Genomic DNA, 15,905 nt, shown 5'->3' on the forward strand with positions numbered 1-15,905 from the left:
TTATAGATCTATTTCTGTTACAAAGTATAAGGCAGCCGAAACCAATCAGCAACAGCGGTAGAATCAACATCCTTCTCAACAACATCAACAACAACTGTAAAAACAACAGCAGTACAAACAACAACAATTCAAAAAGAGGACAATTTTTTTGTTATTGAAAAACATTTTTTAAATTAAACGTCGTGTTTGCAAGCGCGGGGCCCCCTGAGGCGCGGGGCCCTAGGCTACAGTTACAGCCTAAACAGCCTTACGGGTAACGCGGCCCTGCCTGTGTCAATGTGTTGCTGTTTTAACTGTTTACCATCACTCTTAACTACCCAGAGCCAGTATAATTTGTAACCAGGACCTTAAGTGTCAGTCCCCGTTTTGCGACCTAATCATGAAAAATCAAGGAACAAAGCCAGCATATCCTACACGTTGTACTTTTACTGTACTGGCGTTTGTAGAGATTTCTCCTCCAACGACAGAGGTGGTCCCGAGAAGGAAAAGGCAAACAAAATAAAACAAACGAAAACATTTATAAAGGTGGGTAGAAATAAAATATTAAAAAAATTTAAAAAAAAAGGAAACAGTTCGCATATGTCTAAAAAATTGGAACAAGAAAAAAAAATGTTCCCATGCCGGGAATCGAACCCGGGCCGCCTGGGTGAAAGCCAGGAATCCTAACCACTAGACCACATGGGAGACACATCTAAAGAATGCTAAGTCTCTTTATATACGTTTAATATTACATATTAGGCGAAGTGCACGTGAAAAGTTGTTTTTCTTTTTGAAATTAGTTTAGTATTTACGGCACTTTATATTCTGTAGTATTCAGACAAAGACTGTATGCCTATCACGTATCGGTCTGCATTACCAGAGTTTTGTTTAAAAAAAAGTAGCCTACTTTATGTCATCTTGCTTCCCATTTATTTCCGGGTCAAACTCTGACCTCCTTATAATGGCTGCCGTGTTTGGATCGGCGAAGTAATGCATGTTAGGCTATTTGGACTTTGAAGTCTAGCGAGTACATTTGTAAAGGTAACTATCTGGGTACTAAGTGTTTGATTGGCTGATTGCAGCCTAATGGGCCCAGTAACTATGTAGTATCTTGCAGCAAAGAGATAGTTTCCTGTCACTGCTAGCTAACTTACTGAGCCAACTGTTGTAGTTGTATTGCCAGAGATGGCAGACAGTGTCTATAGTATAGTAGTACAGTAGTCTCCGCCTAAGATCCCACCGCTTAAGATCCCGCTGTTTTAAGAAAACAGAATTTTTATTATACAAAAGTCACCCCTAAGATCCCGATCTGATTGACTCTGAAGGTCTACATACGACTAAGATCCCGCATTTCAGATCATAATTTGCGGAACAAAAACCCGGGCGGGCACAGGCACAGCCGATCAAACAAGAGTGCAAAGTCTGAGATCAACAAACTGTCCGTCATGTCAAAGAACATCCACTATCGTGAATATGATCACATACACATTGTAAAACTCGATGAAGCGATACAATGTTTGCCCCTGATGGGATCACACAGGGGTGTGAACTGACCGACACGTTTGTTTTCCCCACGCATCACACTCACACCTGAGCTCTCCCCCTAAACTTACATCACTCGCTGGGTGGGTAGGGCCTACACGTTCGCTCCTGGCGAGATCACATTGAACTGTGAACTCTTCCCCGACCATTGCAGAAGTTGTCTCTACTCCCGAATTTGCGAGAGAGACTGAATTTTTATTGGTGGGGTCACAACGTAATGGTGTGTAAAGACCAAAGCGGTGTGGGGGGGGGGAGGGGGACTCGGTCAGAGATAGAAAGCTATTTATTTTCGACAGGTAAAGAGGAGGGGCAACTGGATAAGCGTAGATCTTGAGACTCATGACAGGATAATAAGTGAAAATGGCACGCCTCATGCCACTATGCACTGTGATAGGTCATCGAGGTTAACCACTTTTTGCTCGCCATGTGTCATAAACCCACCCAGGAGTCACGTCAGTTCATTTTAGAGTGGAGGGAGACCATTTTACCCATTATGGGCCTTAACATGGGTCACCATAGATTCTTCCCTGGGTTCGTCGGTTAACCCTTAAGATTCTGGTTCCTGATAAATGTTTGCCCGATAAGCGCGATCCCGCGCGGCGCTCCACAGCTGGTCCCTGATCAGTCGTCGTCCCGCGCGGGCAACGCATTTCATTTACGGCAGGGTCTGCATCTGTGTGCTAAAATGTGTGTGCGTCAATCTGCTTCAAGTGTCTGAGTGGCCATCTGAAACTTACTGCATTGTTTTGCAACGCGAGGCGTTGGTAGAGATAATAGAGCGTCGGTTGAGACATTCATCCAATGAAATATGAGCATTTTGACCCAGTTAGACACTTGAGGGACTCGAAAGGATATTCAGGAAATAGGACTTTCATCTTTCAATGCAAACACCTTTCCTCACTTTTCAAACGATCTAATTCTTACACTAAACGTTGTTTCCTGATGTAAATAATCATATTTGGTGGTTTTTGAACCATTGTCCTACGAGAGGGAGACATTTGAGAGCAACTGAATAAAAAAAATATTAGGAAATTATCCCATTTTTTCCCCCTTTCGAACGATAGCTGATAAACAGCTGTTCGCAAGTTCATTCATAATAGGTGTGAAATCTGGAAAACTCTGGAAAAGTTATTCGATTTGGTGTAACTTCCAATCTCAGCGTCTCTGATCTACCGACGAGGGGATAATGGGATTATTCGTGTGATCGTAACACTTATTCATTGATCGTATCAGTTTGCTTTAAAAGATGAGGTGTTTCCCTGACCTGCCGCGGCACGCTCGCGTGACCAGTGCCTGACCCCGGCACCCCGCGGCACAAGCCCGCAGGCGACGTAAGTGGGTCATCGATCGATAAGAGCCCTCTTCCGGTTAACCCCGCAGGACTAGAGTTAAGATCCCGGTTTGCCTAAGATCCCGCTTTTCCTTGCTCCCGTGCACCGGGATCTTAGGCGGAGACTACTGTAGTCTATAAATTATGATATACTGAGTTACTGAGACTGTAGTAAGTTCAAGGCTATTGTCATGTAATTTTAGACTTGTGAGGTCTTAAGCTCATCAAGTCAAGCTCCAACCCCTTGCCACTGGAGCTGTCTGTGCCGTAGGATTTATTGTGCTTATTTATTTATAAGTATAACGGACCCCGGGGGTGCCAACAATCTGGTCATTATTTGGACCCCCCCTCCCCCTTCGGTGCTTTTTTGGTAGTTCCCACTCCCCCTTATTTGAGCCTGACCTACATCGAGATCTATACGTTTGATGCGAGCTAAGATATCAAACTTAACAACTGCAAAACATCAAATTATGGTAAAATTCAGGGGGGTATGTCCCCCCCCGAAACCCCCCTCTCTTAAGGCCAAAACTGGCGAATAACGATTGCGGGGTGGGAACTATCGAAAAAGCGCCCCCCCCCCCCCCTTCTGTATTTAGACCCCCGCTGTCCGGGTTCCGGTTGGAGCCTGTATCAGTCCTGCCATCATAGCTGAGCGCACTCGCGTGTGATGACCAAGTGTACGTCAGTCTGCTTGAGTTTGTGGCCTACTTGTAGAACCACCTGTGGTGGTTTATATTATAATGGAGGCGTGAGTCTCATTGGAAACATGCCAAGTTGGTAGCTCTAGGCTTAGATCTTCATCCAATGAAATTATAGCAAATTGACCCACTGAGAATGAGGAGCTCAGAGTTATAAGTCTGGCATCTCGGCACAGACGCAGAACAGGAGTTAGTTCAGGTTCTGTGTGTTTACTATTTTTTAGGTCTAGATTTAGTTTGTTTTGTCTGCTGAACACAAATTTGACTCCATTTGTTTGTCAAATCATAGCCTACAAACTACATTCAGGGTGCCGTGAACGTAGCCTGCAAACTAAATCTAAATCTATGTTCATGGTACCGTGAACATAGTCACTGTGTTTTTCAAACACACTAAATCCAACTCACCAATAAGTTTTATGCCTCTTCACCCCGGGTGACAATAAATAAATGCATATTAATACTTGTTCCCGGGGGTCTGAATAATGACCAGATTATTGGCACCCCGGGGGTCCGAATAATGGCAGCCTTTTTATATATGAAAACCGATGAATAAATGTTAATCTATGACAATGTCTCTAATCTACTAATAAAGACCACCTTCTTACAGTCAGCATTCCCGTTTTTTACAGCCATTTTTCTAAGCTCCAGTGTTGAGCTCTTTTATATGTACTCTGAACTCATAAAACATGCAGGTCTTGCCTTGAAGAGTTTTCATCATTTTATTTTATAAACATTTCTTTATTTACAGATTGGATTGGCAGATTTCCCTTTTTTTAAAAACAGTATTAACAGCGCACCTGAGGGAGAGTCACCATGTCACTCTATGACGATTTAGACCCAAAGGAAGAATTGGGCAGTGGGAAAATTACAAAGTCATCAGTTGTCCGTAAGTTGAGTTGAAGCAGATGCTTCTGTGTTATTACAAAATTGGTTGCCTTAAAAAAACCGACCTTCTTGATAATAAATTCACATAATCTGTCCTTAATTTCAATGGCTTTCTGCAAAAAATAAAAATAAAAGGGCTTTGTTGATTCTTGCTATGTCATGTAGGATTACTGAACAGAAGAAAATTGAGCAAATTGTCCTGTCATGAATATTTTCTGATCAATGTCATGTTCGGAGAACTGGAGCTTGTTGATGTATCCACAGAGGTCTTCAGTAGACTCAATGCTTTTTCTTCTCTACCATTTTTTGCTTGTCTGTTTTGGATTAACCACTTTTTCTTGTCTGTTTCAGCCGGATGGTCTCCAGGCTACAAACTGCTGGCCTCGACGTTACAGGCAAAGAAAGCTTCAATCCTTCAGCCTAAGGTACTGACAGGCATAAGATTTTTGGCATATATCATGGATCGTTCGGGAACAGTTACGGTCTGAAGTTTTTTAAAGCGTATTTTTCTTTCATAGAGGATTGATATATTTTTTAATGGGTAGATAATCTGGATCTATGTTGTTTGCCTGTCCTGTGAGGTTCTGGTGTGAGTTAATTTGTTATTTTGTCTTTGTCGGTCAGTTCCTTGTCTAAGTAGCTGGCGTTGAGTGTGTTGGGCCATTCCGTGAGAAATGAAACTCCAGTGCCATATGGAATGGGGAGATGATGATGTTCTGAAAAAAAAAATTAGCAATGATAAAGCCATTCTTTATTCATTATTTTTGTTGTTGGAGGTAACCTTCCTCAAGCAACACCCCTCATCCCCCACACCCCCCAATTTTATTTTTTTTTATGAAAAAAAAAGAAAAAATGGTTCCCTCTGTGTTTAGAATTTTTTCAATATGTCATCTTGGAGTTCCATGTGCCACTGCAATTTTTCCAATGAATAGCCATACAAAGTAGATAAACTTGTAACAGAACGGTAACTAATTTTTCCTTTTCTTCTGTTATGTGTTGCTTGCAATGTGAAAATTGCTATTTTTATTGCCACAAATTCTGGCAGGACATGTCAGCAATAGGTTTCTCAGTTCCTCCCACTGCTCACACTCCCCGTGTTTTGTGTCTGTTGTTCCCCAGCGTCAGCGGGCCAGTCAGCTAGCTCCGGTCGTTGACCTCAAGCGTCATGTGGATGTGGACGCACCCCTACAGTTTAACATGCAAACTGGCAAGGTATGTGGTCAGGGAAAGCTTCGTATAGTTTGTTGTGGAACAAAGGTAATACATCATGTAGTTTGCTCAAGATTTACGGGGGAAGTTTTATTTTTTCAAACTGGGACAATGACAAACAGTCATATGTTTCGGTTCTTCTCAAAGTAGATTTTAATTCGAATTGCTATCTGTTTCTCTGTAATGTTAGCAAGATAATTCTTTCAATAAATTATGTCTGTCGCTATATATTTTCTGCAGGGAATGTTCTCCCCGTTTTTGATTCTGTCTTTAAATTTGCATTTTCCTTTTAAAAACTCAAAAAATTTGCATTTTCCTTTTAAAAACTCTAAAAATTTGCATTTTTTAGAGGCTCAGGAATTTGGGTTTGAAAAATTGTTCCACAGTTGCATGCAGAAAATGTGAGTTCGATTCTTGTGAGTAAATTATTTTTGGTGTGAAATATCTGCGGTGTCATCTGGGACATTGTAACCCTCTCTGCCCAGGTTGGCCCAAATAGTCAAGGTAGAATCAGCCCTTCTCTTATATATGATCCAAATTGTGTCGGTAAGAAGGGGCATCACTATTGGAACTATGTTCTTTGCATTATTATAAGATAAGATAAGATAATACTTTATTATGAAGTGCATTGAGCTTTTTCTTAGTGGAAATGCGTTATGTAGATTTTGTGTAATTTATTACTATTATTGTGAACTGTCCCCAGCTGGAAAAGGTGAACCCTCCGGTGATCCAGCCCCAGGCCTCCATCGCTGTGGCGCCTGTCACGCCCTCCGCTCCCTCCCCCTTCACAATGTCGGAGCCCACCCCGTCCATCACAGGGGTCGCGGACGAGTACGACCCATTCCGCCCCAACGAGTACGACGAGGTGGTGAAGAAGATGAAGGAGGAGAAGGAGCGAGAGAGGGAGAAGGACAGGAGGAGGGACGACAGACGAGACAGAGATAGGGGCAGAGACGATCGGCGGGATGATAGGAGGGACGACCGGGACAACAGGTAGGAAATTTGTCTAAGTTTTTGTAAGAGTTTTACGGCTCTTGCAACTCTACTAGGTCATGTAATTTATACAGATTATGATTAGAGGTGTTAGAGAGAGTAACATACAAAGAAAAGGAGGAGAGATAAGGACTATAGATGTTTGACAGGAAAGAAGTAGCAATCCTCTCAGAGCACCCACCAACTGTCCATAGAGATTTTGGACTGTGTAGGGAATTTATGCTGTAAAAATAATAGACGGTGGGGGGGGGGGGGGGGGGGGGGTGCTGTATGAGAACAATTCTTCAATTCTTAGTGACTGCCAAGAAGCCACCAAATGAAAACTCATATAAAAAGGTAGGCCCTATGCGTATTTCGTAGAAGTACACTAATGTGTATGTACCGTACGAGTATGTCATTTATTGAAATTTTTAGAAAATTAAAGAACAGAACCATGACTTGGGCACTCGTTATTTTTCCTTAAAAAACAAGGAAGGAAAGAAATATCGAAAATGAACCAGTTTGAATGACAGCTTTTTTTGGAAACCGACAGAATTGATTTTGGGCGATAGTGAAATGACGCTGACCATGTTTTGAGAGAGATTAGTGTGGGGAGTCACAGGAGGACCAGGGGTTTCTGAGAGAATGCGGCAGATTGTTTTGTCTGGCTTTGAGGGGTACCTGTGGCAGACCTCCTGCTATTTGTGAACATTTGAAAATTTTAATTTTTTTGTAACTACCTGTTCACACTCTGGGTTTATTTAGTTAACTAGTAAGTGGCCTTTTTTATGCCACTGAGGGATGATGGGAACAGCATTTATGTCTGTCTTGAACGTTGTGAGCGATAGTTCTGTTCTTTTCTCCTCTGTCTCAGGAGACGAGATAGAGACAGAAACGATGGCGAGGAATCCGAGATGGAAAGGATGAGGAAGAGAAGAGCCGAAGAGGGAGAGGAGGAAGAAATCGACAGATCGAAAAGTGAGTTTTCCTTATTATATAAGCCCTATATTAGATAAGATTTTATTCAATTTGATCTAAAAGAAAATTGTCTTCAGTTTTGCATTTTTTTTTCCTCATACACTTTTAGTTCTGTCTATCGCACAAGTGGGTCAAAATTGTAGTTTTGACTTTACATGGATAATGGAGAGAGCTTAATGCTACTGTTGTATACGCTTGTAAACTGACTTGGGGCTAATGTAATAATTTTTGTCTGTTTTTTTGTCTATTCTACTTCAGAAAGCGGTGGAGCGGCCATTGCACCCCCTACGGCTTTGCTGGAAGAGGCGCCAGTGAATCCTGGTGAGTGGTCATCGTTTTTTTTTTTGGCGGGGGGGTATTTTTTTTAGTTCTGGATTTGTTTGTGTGCTCCAGGAGAAACAACCTTCAGTAGTTTCTTTCATTCAACAGTGTTGATTTCCGGGATATATCCAGAAATCTGGAATTTTTATTTGTTTATTTTACGTGTGTCTTGTTTTCTTGTCTGTAGTGATATATTTTTGTCATCTCTTTGTGGACATAATTTTTTTCCTCAGTTGAATTTGGATGTAATTTATTTGTAACCCTGCCAAGCAGTTTGAGGATGTGAAAATGAAATGAAATAAGATGGTCCACAAACCATTCTCTTACACTTTCAATGTCACTGGTGTCTCATAAGCAACCGAATAGAAATAACAGAACAAGCAACCTTGTTCAAATTGCCGATATGTTGGCGATGGGTCCAAATGTGTTCCCAGGAAGTTACCAGTATGCAGGTGATATTTCCGTGAAGAGATAATATTTTAATCTCTTTGTGCATGTCACTTTACACTTTGTATGAAAACGTCTTGATACGAGATGTAGTAGACAAAATAGACAATAGAATCAGTAAATTTTGACTCCCCGCTCATGTTTCCACTGGGTCTGAACAGTCGAGTATTTTAGTGTCCAATTAATTTCAATAGAAGGATAATTAATTTATAATTTCCATAGATATATGAAGTTTTGCCCATTGCGCTAAGTGGTCACATCTTCTGTCTCTTTTCTCACCTTTAACGATCCCACCTGAGAGATGCGATACCTTTTTCCTTTTATTTTTCCACAGATGAAAGAGCAAAATCCCCCCCAAATATGGGCATGGCCATGATGTAAGTTGATGTCTTTTTTACACAGATATAAAGTCTGATAGAGTATATACTTTCTAAAGAACACGAAGAAGGAATTTACTATTTTGTTCTTCATGACAAGGAAATTTGTTTTTCCCTCACAAGAGTGTACCCATCTCCTTTTGAGTCATGCCATGAGGTGGTTACAGCAGCATTTCTCTCATGTTGTTGTATAATACTGGACGAGAAATATGGAACAGATAATAATGTGGCGAACTTGCAATTTGAAATGATCTTTACAGTGAGGAGTTACATTAATTTGTTATCATCTTACTTTTTTGTTTGTTGCTACTATCAAAGATATTAAATAACAAGATGGGCCACTCAGCCAAAAAGTGTCCGCAGGAAGTATGCTCTTTGCTTCAGATGGCGCTGCAGTCTGTTTTGAAGCTCTCTTTCGTTTTTCCAGAAGAAGAATAGGAATAGCACCTCCTTGCGTGCGCAGATCGGCTGCTGTTCATCAGCAGTTCGGGTTCGTTCAGTACGGAGTTTTAGTTTTTAAAAATTTTAATGACCTCTCGCCTTTCATTCTAAAGTCAAATTAAACGAAGAAAACAATCACCCTTTCCTCCGGAAGAGGGTTTTTGTCAGCGTAACCATTTAAAAAAAGCGTTCTTCGGAAATTCATTCAAAAACTTGCTAGTTTCACTCTGATGTTTTAAACTCAAGTAGGATAACTCTGTTCGCTAAAGGTGCGCTTTTGCGAAGAGGGCACCACCGAATTTTGAGGACACTTTTTTAATTGGCTCAAAGAGAGAAGTAGCCCCTCTTGTTATGTAGACTCTTTGCTACTATTTAAAGTAATTTAGATGTTCGATTAGTAGATGTTATCTTGTGCCTGTGTGTATGTTCAGCTCCCACTTTGGTGGGGGGGAAATATTGGTCGATTTGACAGAATTTCTCTCCTCCTCCTTTTCTTCGTATGCTCCCCTCTTGTAACATCTTTAAACTGCGGCACTTATATTATGACCTATGTGTTGCAACAACTACGAGTGCTCTAGAACTCCAGAAAGCTAAAACTCCTCCTTTTCTTTGTATGTTATTCTCCAGTGACACCTCTAATCTTTGGCACTTATACGACCTGTTTTTGTTGTTAGTGCCGTAAAACTAAACTTACTTATCTCTCTTCCTTCTTTTTTTTCTTTGTATGCAACTCTCTAGTAACACTTCTAAACTTGGGCACTTATATGACCTGTGTATGTTGCAAATCTCACTATAGTTTAACAAATTTTTAAAAACTAAAACTCTCACTAAAATTTAACAAAAAATTTAACTAAATCTCTCATTAAAATTTAACAAAAAATTTAACTAAATCTCTCATTAAAATTTAACTAAAACTTTCTTTCACTAAATCTCTCATTAAAATTTAACTAAAACTTTCTTTCACAAAAAATCTCACTAAAATTTAACTAAAACTTTCAATAAAATTTAACTAAAACTTTTACTAATACTCTCACTAAAATTTAACTAAGACTTTCACTAAAACTCTTATTAAATTTAACTAAAAATTTTACTAAAACTTAAACAAAAACTCTTCCTAAAACCTTTACAAAAAACTCCCTCCAACTCCCTCCTGTGTTGTTCCTCAGGGGCTCGGTGGCCTCCAAGATCATGGCCAAGTACGGCTACAAGGAGGGCCAGGGTCTGGGCAAGTCGGAGCAGGGTATGAGCACAGCGCTCTACGTGGAGAAAACCAGCAAGAGAGGGGGCAAGATCATCCACGAGAAAGACATTCCCAAAGGCAAGTCTTTAAGTGTCATGTGACACGCGCAGTGTCACTTTTTTGGTTTTTTTTTGTGGATGGGTGTTCTTGCGAATTTCCTGAAATCAGGATTGTTTTCACAAAATATCAATGGTGAGCGAGATAATTTCATAAAAGTGGGATACCTGTCTTTTGAATGTAGGGATACCATTTTTTCCCTGATTATTTCTGTTATTTTCCTTGGAAGAACACTCATTACAGCAGGGCCCCTTACCTGTGAGAAATGAGAGCAGTGGTGAATGGGGTCATGGCAGATGAAGTTTTGTTCAGACTTCACTCGGTTAAAAAATTTTTTGTTGGCTTGGCGTGTAATATTTCATAATGTGGTATCCACATGCTGTGGTGAACGGATAGACTGGCACTACTGTCTCACAAACTCTCTGTCCAGGCTGGATACATCCAGTGCTTCCTCAAATAGTGGATAACAATGTTGCAACCTCTTAGGTACATTCCACTATCGTTTGTTTTATTACGCAATTCTCATTTTAGTTTTCCTGCTAAGGGTTTGTTTTTTATTACACAATTATTTTTTTTTGGTGCTAATTTTTTTATTTGTTACACACATATCATTTTAGTTTTCTGTGAACGGTTTGTTTTATAACACAATTATAAATCATTTTAGTTTTCTGCCAATGGTTTGTTTTATAACTCAATTATAAATCATTTTAGTTTTCTGCCAATGGTTTGTTTTATAACACAATTATCATTGTTTGTTTTATTACACAATTATCATTGTTTGTTTTATTACACAATTATCATTGTTTGTTTTATTACACAATTATCATTGTTTGTTTTATTACACAATTATCATTGTTTGTTTTATTACACAATTATTAATCATTTTAGTTTTCTGCTAATGGTTTGTTTTGTTTTTTCTGTGCGTCAACAGAACTGCCAGCTGCTCAAGAACCAGCGCCGTCCAACACAAACATGCTGAAAAGTCCCTCCAAAGTTATTATGTTGCTGGTCAGTGTCGCAGAGGATCAATGTTTCATTTTCAGTCCTTTTCATTCCCTAACATTGTTTTTTCATTTTGTGTTTGATGTTCATGGAAGAGATCTAGGTCTACATTTAAAAAAAGAAATATGATCAATGAATAATAAATTGCTATTAAAGTTTATGCCTCCCAGAATGTTGAGATTATTTTTGAACACTATCAGGTTTGCTGGGGAAATTATATTAGATTGTAAAGCACATAGATAGAGCCTGCTGTTGAGCAGGGATATGCGCCATTCAAATGTTATAAATTATTATTATTATTTTTATTATTATTGTTTTAAAAAAATTTATTGTCATTATTTTATTATCATTATTATTATTATTTTTATTATTTGTATTATTATTATTATTATTTTTATTATTATCATTATCATTACGATTAGATAGTGTGGAGGGATGTAGTGACTATGTTTATGATGGGTGTGGTGTTTTGTCAGAACATGGTGGGCCCGGGGGAGGTGGACGAGGAGCTGGAGCCTGAGACGGCCGAGGAGTGCACCAAGTACGGAAAGGTCAACAAGTGTGTCATATTTGAGGTGAGCCGGGACCTAATTAAAATTAGAAAAAAAAAAAGTAGGTGTTTTTATGCCTCCATCAACACAATTTAGATAATTTTGGAGGCTGGCCTCTGACCGAGCCTGTCCTGGCACACTTGGGCTGAGAGGGATACAACATCCCAGCAGAAAGAAATATTGGATAAATATTCTCCCTGTTCAGGAATCGAACCCGGGTATCCTGCATGTGACAGGGAAGTGCCTGATCACAGTCGCCGGCGAGCCTGGACCAGTAAAAGTGAAGTATAGCTCCCCTTGGCCTGCCAAGTATTTGGAATGGCCTCCTCTGGTGTGTGACTTGGACATGCTTGCTTCTACACTGGTCTACATGTGCATGTTTTCCTACCAATCTCACCCCCCCCCCAAAAAAAAAAATAAAAAAAAAATTAAAAAAATTAACAAAACAATATATATATCACAATATTAATGTATGTCTTATACTTTACTTTTACCCCTGAACCCTCACTGAGAATACTGTGGAAATTGTCCAAGATGACCACCCATTGCCACAGAGAAAAGTGGTTGTCTTAGACAGGTGGATATCTTGGACAGTGCCAGTGTCATGATAATGTAGAAAAAATGTAAGGGGGGGGGGGAGGGGGGTCATTTGTCCAGGTGGCTGTTAGAGCAGATTTGACTGTACTTTTGTGTTTGTAAAGTGTTTTATCAGGTAGTTGTCAACTGAAGATGCTGAATGTGAGTAATGTGACAAGTATCGTCTTCTGTCCTGACTTCGCCAATAGGTAAAACCTGGATGATGATATTAACTTTTGAAGTGAACATGATAAACATCTATCGATGAAGCCATCATATTTTTCTTATTCAATGTTGATTTCCATGAGTGCTGCTATTTTTTCCAGAACTAAAATTTTGTTGGTTTTTTTTTCTCACTTTTTGATTGTTTGTTGTACTTGTAGTACATTTGGGATTGATTTCAGAAAGTTTCAGGAATTTTTTGACACATGGTTCAAACTTCCCTCATACCTCAAAAGTTTACCTGAACCTCTGACTCATGGGGTGTTGGTGAAGAAATTGCTAGGTTGGGGTTTTTTTTCTTCGTCATATGTCTGTTAGGATTTTAATTTTTTTAAAAACCACTTGAGACTGACTGTATTTCTGTTGTTTTGTTCTCAGATTCCCGGTGCCCCAGACGATGAATGTGTGCGGATTTTTGTGGAATTTGAGAGAATAGAGTCTGCAATTAAAGGTGTGTATGAGCCGTGTACGAGTTTTACCATAGCACCAACTTTTGAGAATAGAGGGGGAAAATAATCTTAATATAGCCTTTTTTACCTAAAACTCGCCCCTCTTTTTGCATTTATTGGTTACTTACAAGAAAAAATGGGAACACAAAAGGAATGTTATTAAAAAACAATAAAATAAAAGATTTGAATAAAATTTTTTTTAAAAAATCAAGTGTACTCAACCAAGAAGTACAGACGAGTCATAGGCCAACTGGCAGAGAAAAGAGAGAGAGATAAGGGACAATAATAGCTGGCCAATCATCTTGTAACTTATCTTTTGGGGGGGCGGCACCTCAAAAGTCCCGATTCGCCTCAAAACTATGGATTTTAAGTTGTAGGTATTTTTAGTTTCTTCAGCCTCTTTTTCTACTATTTCATCACATAAGAACCACCCCCTAAAGCCTTCTTTCTTCCCATACCGATTACCGGGCATGTTTCTTACCACCATTTCCTCATAAAGGCAATCTTTTATTTTTATTTATCGCCTGTTTTCTCGAAACGTGGTTTTTCTATATATATACTTTAAAAAATAAGTCGACCATTTTACTTCCAGTTTTCATGAAAGGAAAAAAGATAAAAAAATTTGTGTGATGAATTTTTTATAAATGGAATAGTTTTTTGTTGGTGTTTCGAGTGTGGACTTTCACAGATTTTTTGCAAACATGAATATTACCTCAGGAAATAAATTCATGAAAAATGTTCTAGTGGGTTTAAGAAAAATTCATCACACAGATTTGTAGATCTATGTTTTCCAAAATGCAAGCCAAAAAAAAATAAATAAAATTATTTTCATAAAATATATAAGTACGGTATTAATTATGTAAGACTTGTCAACAAAATCCAATATGGCTGCTGTATCCATGGAAACAACATTTTTTTTCTCTCAAATTTTATTGTGGATTTTAAGACTCCTTACTGTGTTTGTTATATGTGTGTAATTTTAAAAATATTTCTGCTTTCACTTAATTCATTTTTGTCACCTCTGAATTTTGCCTGTTTCTCAAAATTCAGCTCTTATCTGAAGGCAAATAACAGGTTGAAATCTGCTTTAAAAAAAACTTGGACGTTGGTAGACTATATGCTTGTGTTTCAAGGAATTGCAGAAAAACAATATCAGACCTAACTTGAGAAGTAAGGCCGGTGGGAGATTCCTTATTACTTTGATAATGATAAGCTGCTTTACTCCTATTCCAAAGTTCCTGGCTTATTTCCAGGTTGCTGTAAGCTTGGTGGTTGGGTTTTTTTTATTGGTTGAACTTTTCATTCCATCCGTCTGCCAGACCAAATTCCTGGAACAGGACCAAAAAAAATAATCTAAAGTCTAAGAAAAGTGGTCCGCTTGCAGGCCATTGCCAATAAATTGCAAATAATGAAGGAAAATATATCTTAGATCTAGTCTTCATATTTTTTATGCAACTATTGTTTAGCAAGCAGAAATATTTTCTGAAATTGAAAATAATGGGGTATTTGAAAAATTTGGGGGAAAAGTTTTTAAAATGACTTCGTAAAATGAACAGTGTTATAAAGAGGAGAAATGTGTCATCACATGTGTGTGTGCCTGGAGAAAGGTCTCAGTTGTCCATAATTTAAATATTAAGATAAGGGCATATTTTTCTAGCAAATTCAAAGCGGAACACACTGACTTATAAAAAATGTTTTTCAAATATCTTGAATAGTTTTTTAGATATGCCACATTTTGTAACACAGGGAGTTCAAATGAAGTTTGAGAAAAGTCCTATTTCTAGCACTTTTTTAACCTTGGGGGAAGTTCATGTTGCAAAAATAACTAATAAAAATATTTAGACTTAAAATATAATAAAATCCTTTCAATATGCTATAAAAAATGGTTAAACGTGTATTTTCTGATGGAACTAAATGTTTGACCAGGCACACATTTTTGGGCCTTTTCACCACATTGCTCACAAATAGCTTTGCTGACAACTGGGGCCCTTCTCCAGCTACACACTCACATATGAGCTAAAATTTTAATCAGTAACTCAATTTTTACATTCCTGAAAATTTGTTGAAAAAGTAGCATTGAGAATCCGGACCGGCCAGGGCTCAGTGAGTTATATAAACAACATGAATACGTACATTCACCGTTAAGTCTGTTTCTAAACTACGAGCTTGACGGAAAATTTTCTAACTCTGAATTTTTTTTTTCTTTTTCCCCAGCTCTTGTGGACCTGAATGGCAGATTTTTCGGAGGCCGTGTGGTGAAAGCGTGTTTTTACAATCTGGACAAATTTCGAAGGATGGATTATAGCAGTTGTGTAGAATAAGGGACAAACTTCTAGTGTAGAATAAGGCTCAAAGTTCTACACTCCTTCCTCATAGTCGCTCGCCATGTGTTTGAATTTTCTATGTCCATGCATTCATTGTACATAAACATTAAAATATATTCAAATGACCCAATAGTTTTTGTTGTATTTTTCTTAAGTTCAAAGCAGTTCTTAGTTTGAACAAATGAAATTAATTTCTAAGGATAGTAAACAGCACCACGGATGGTAACTTACAAAGATACAAAAAAATTACTGTTGCTACGCTTTTTATACAGTGTATAGAGAAATAAAGCTTAGAAAAATCTATC

General features: G+C 38.6%; 1 protein-coding gene and 1 non-coding gene across 2 annotated transcripts; one reads left to right on the forward strand and one right to left on the reverse strand.

Moving 5' to 3' along the window:
- Positions 1-612: 612 nt before the first annotated feature.
- On the reverse strand, positions 613-684 carry TRNAE-UUC. Its single transcript has one exon. It is a non-coding gene; the product is annotated as a tRNA-Glu (tRNA).
- A 217-nt stretch (positions 685-901) lies between these two features.
- On the forward strand, positions 902-15,725 carry LOC101850069 (splicing factor 45). Its single transcript, XM_005093753.2, has 13 exons — positions 902-1,020; positions 4,298-4,435; positions 4,786-4,859; positions 5,554-5,646; positions 6,347-6,636; positions 7,490-7,593; positions 7,852-7,914; positions 8,696-8,738; positions 10,346-10,497; positions 11,408-11,484; positions 11,955-12,053; positions 13,206-13,278; positions 15,491-15,725. The coding sequence occupies exons 2-13, from the start codon at positions 4,363-4,365 to the stop codon at positions 15,595-15,597; spliced, it is 1,248 nt and encodes a 415-aa protein (XP_005093810.1). The 5' UTR covers positions 902-1,020; positions 4,298-4,362; the 3' UTR covers positions 15,598-15,725.
- The last annotated feature ends 180 nt before the right edge of the window (positions 15,726-15,905 follow it).

Source organism: Aplysia californica, unplaced genomic scaffold (assembly GCF_000002075.1).
Source record: "Aplysia californica isolate F4 #8 unplaced genomic scaffold, AplCal3.0 scaffold00069, whole genome shotgun sequence".
In the NCBI taxonomy this organism is placed as follows: Eukaryota; Metazoa; Mollusca; class Gastropoda; order Aplysiida; family Aplysiidae; genus Aplysia; species Aplysia californica.

Bases quoted from the DNA above. Each gene is read 5' to 3' on its own strand.
- LOC101850069 (XM_005093753.2), top strand. From the start codon at position 4,363: ATGTCACTCTATGACGATTTAGACCCAAAGGAAGAATTGGGCAGTGGG. The intron at 6,637-7,489 runs GTAGGAAATTTG...CCTCTGTCTCAG, and splicing joins AGGGACGACCGGGACAACAG to GAGACGAGATAGAGACAGAA. The intron at 11,485-11,954 runs GTCAGTGTCGCA...GTGTTTTGTCAG, and splicing joins CCAAAGTTATTATGTTGCTG to AACATGGTGGGCCCGGGGGA.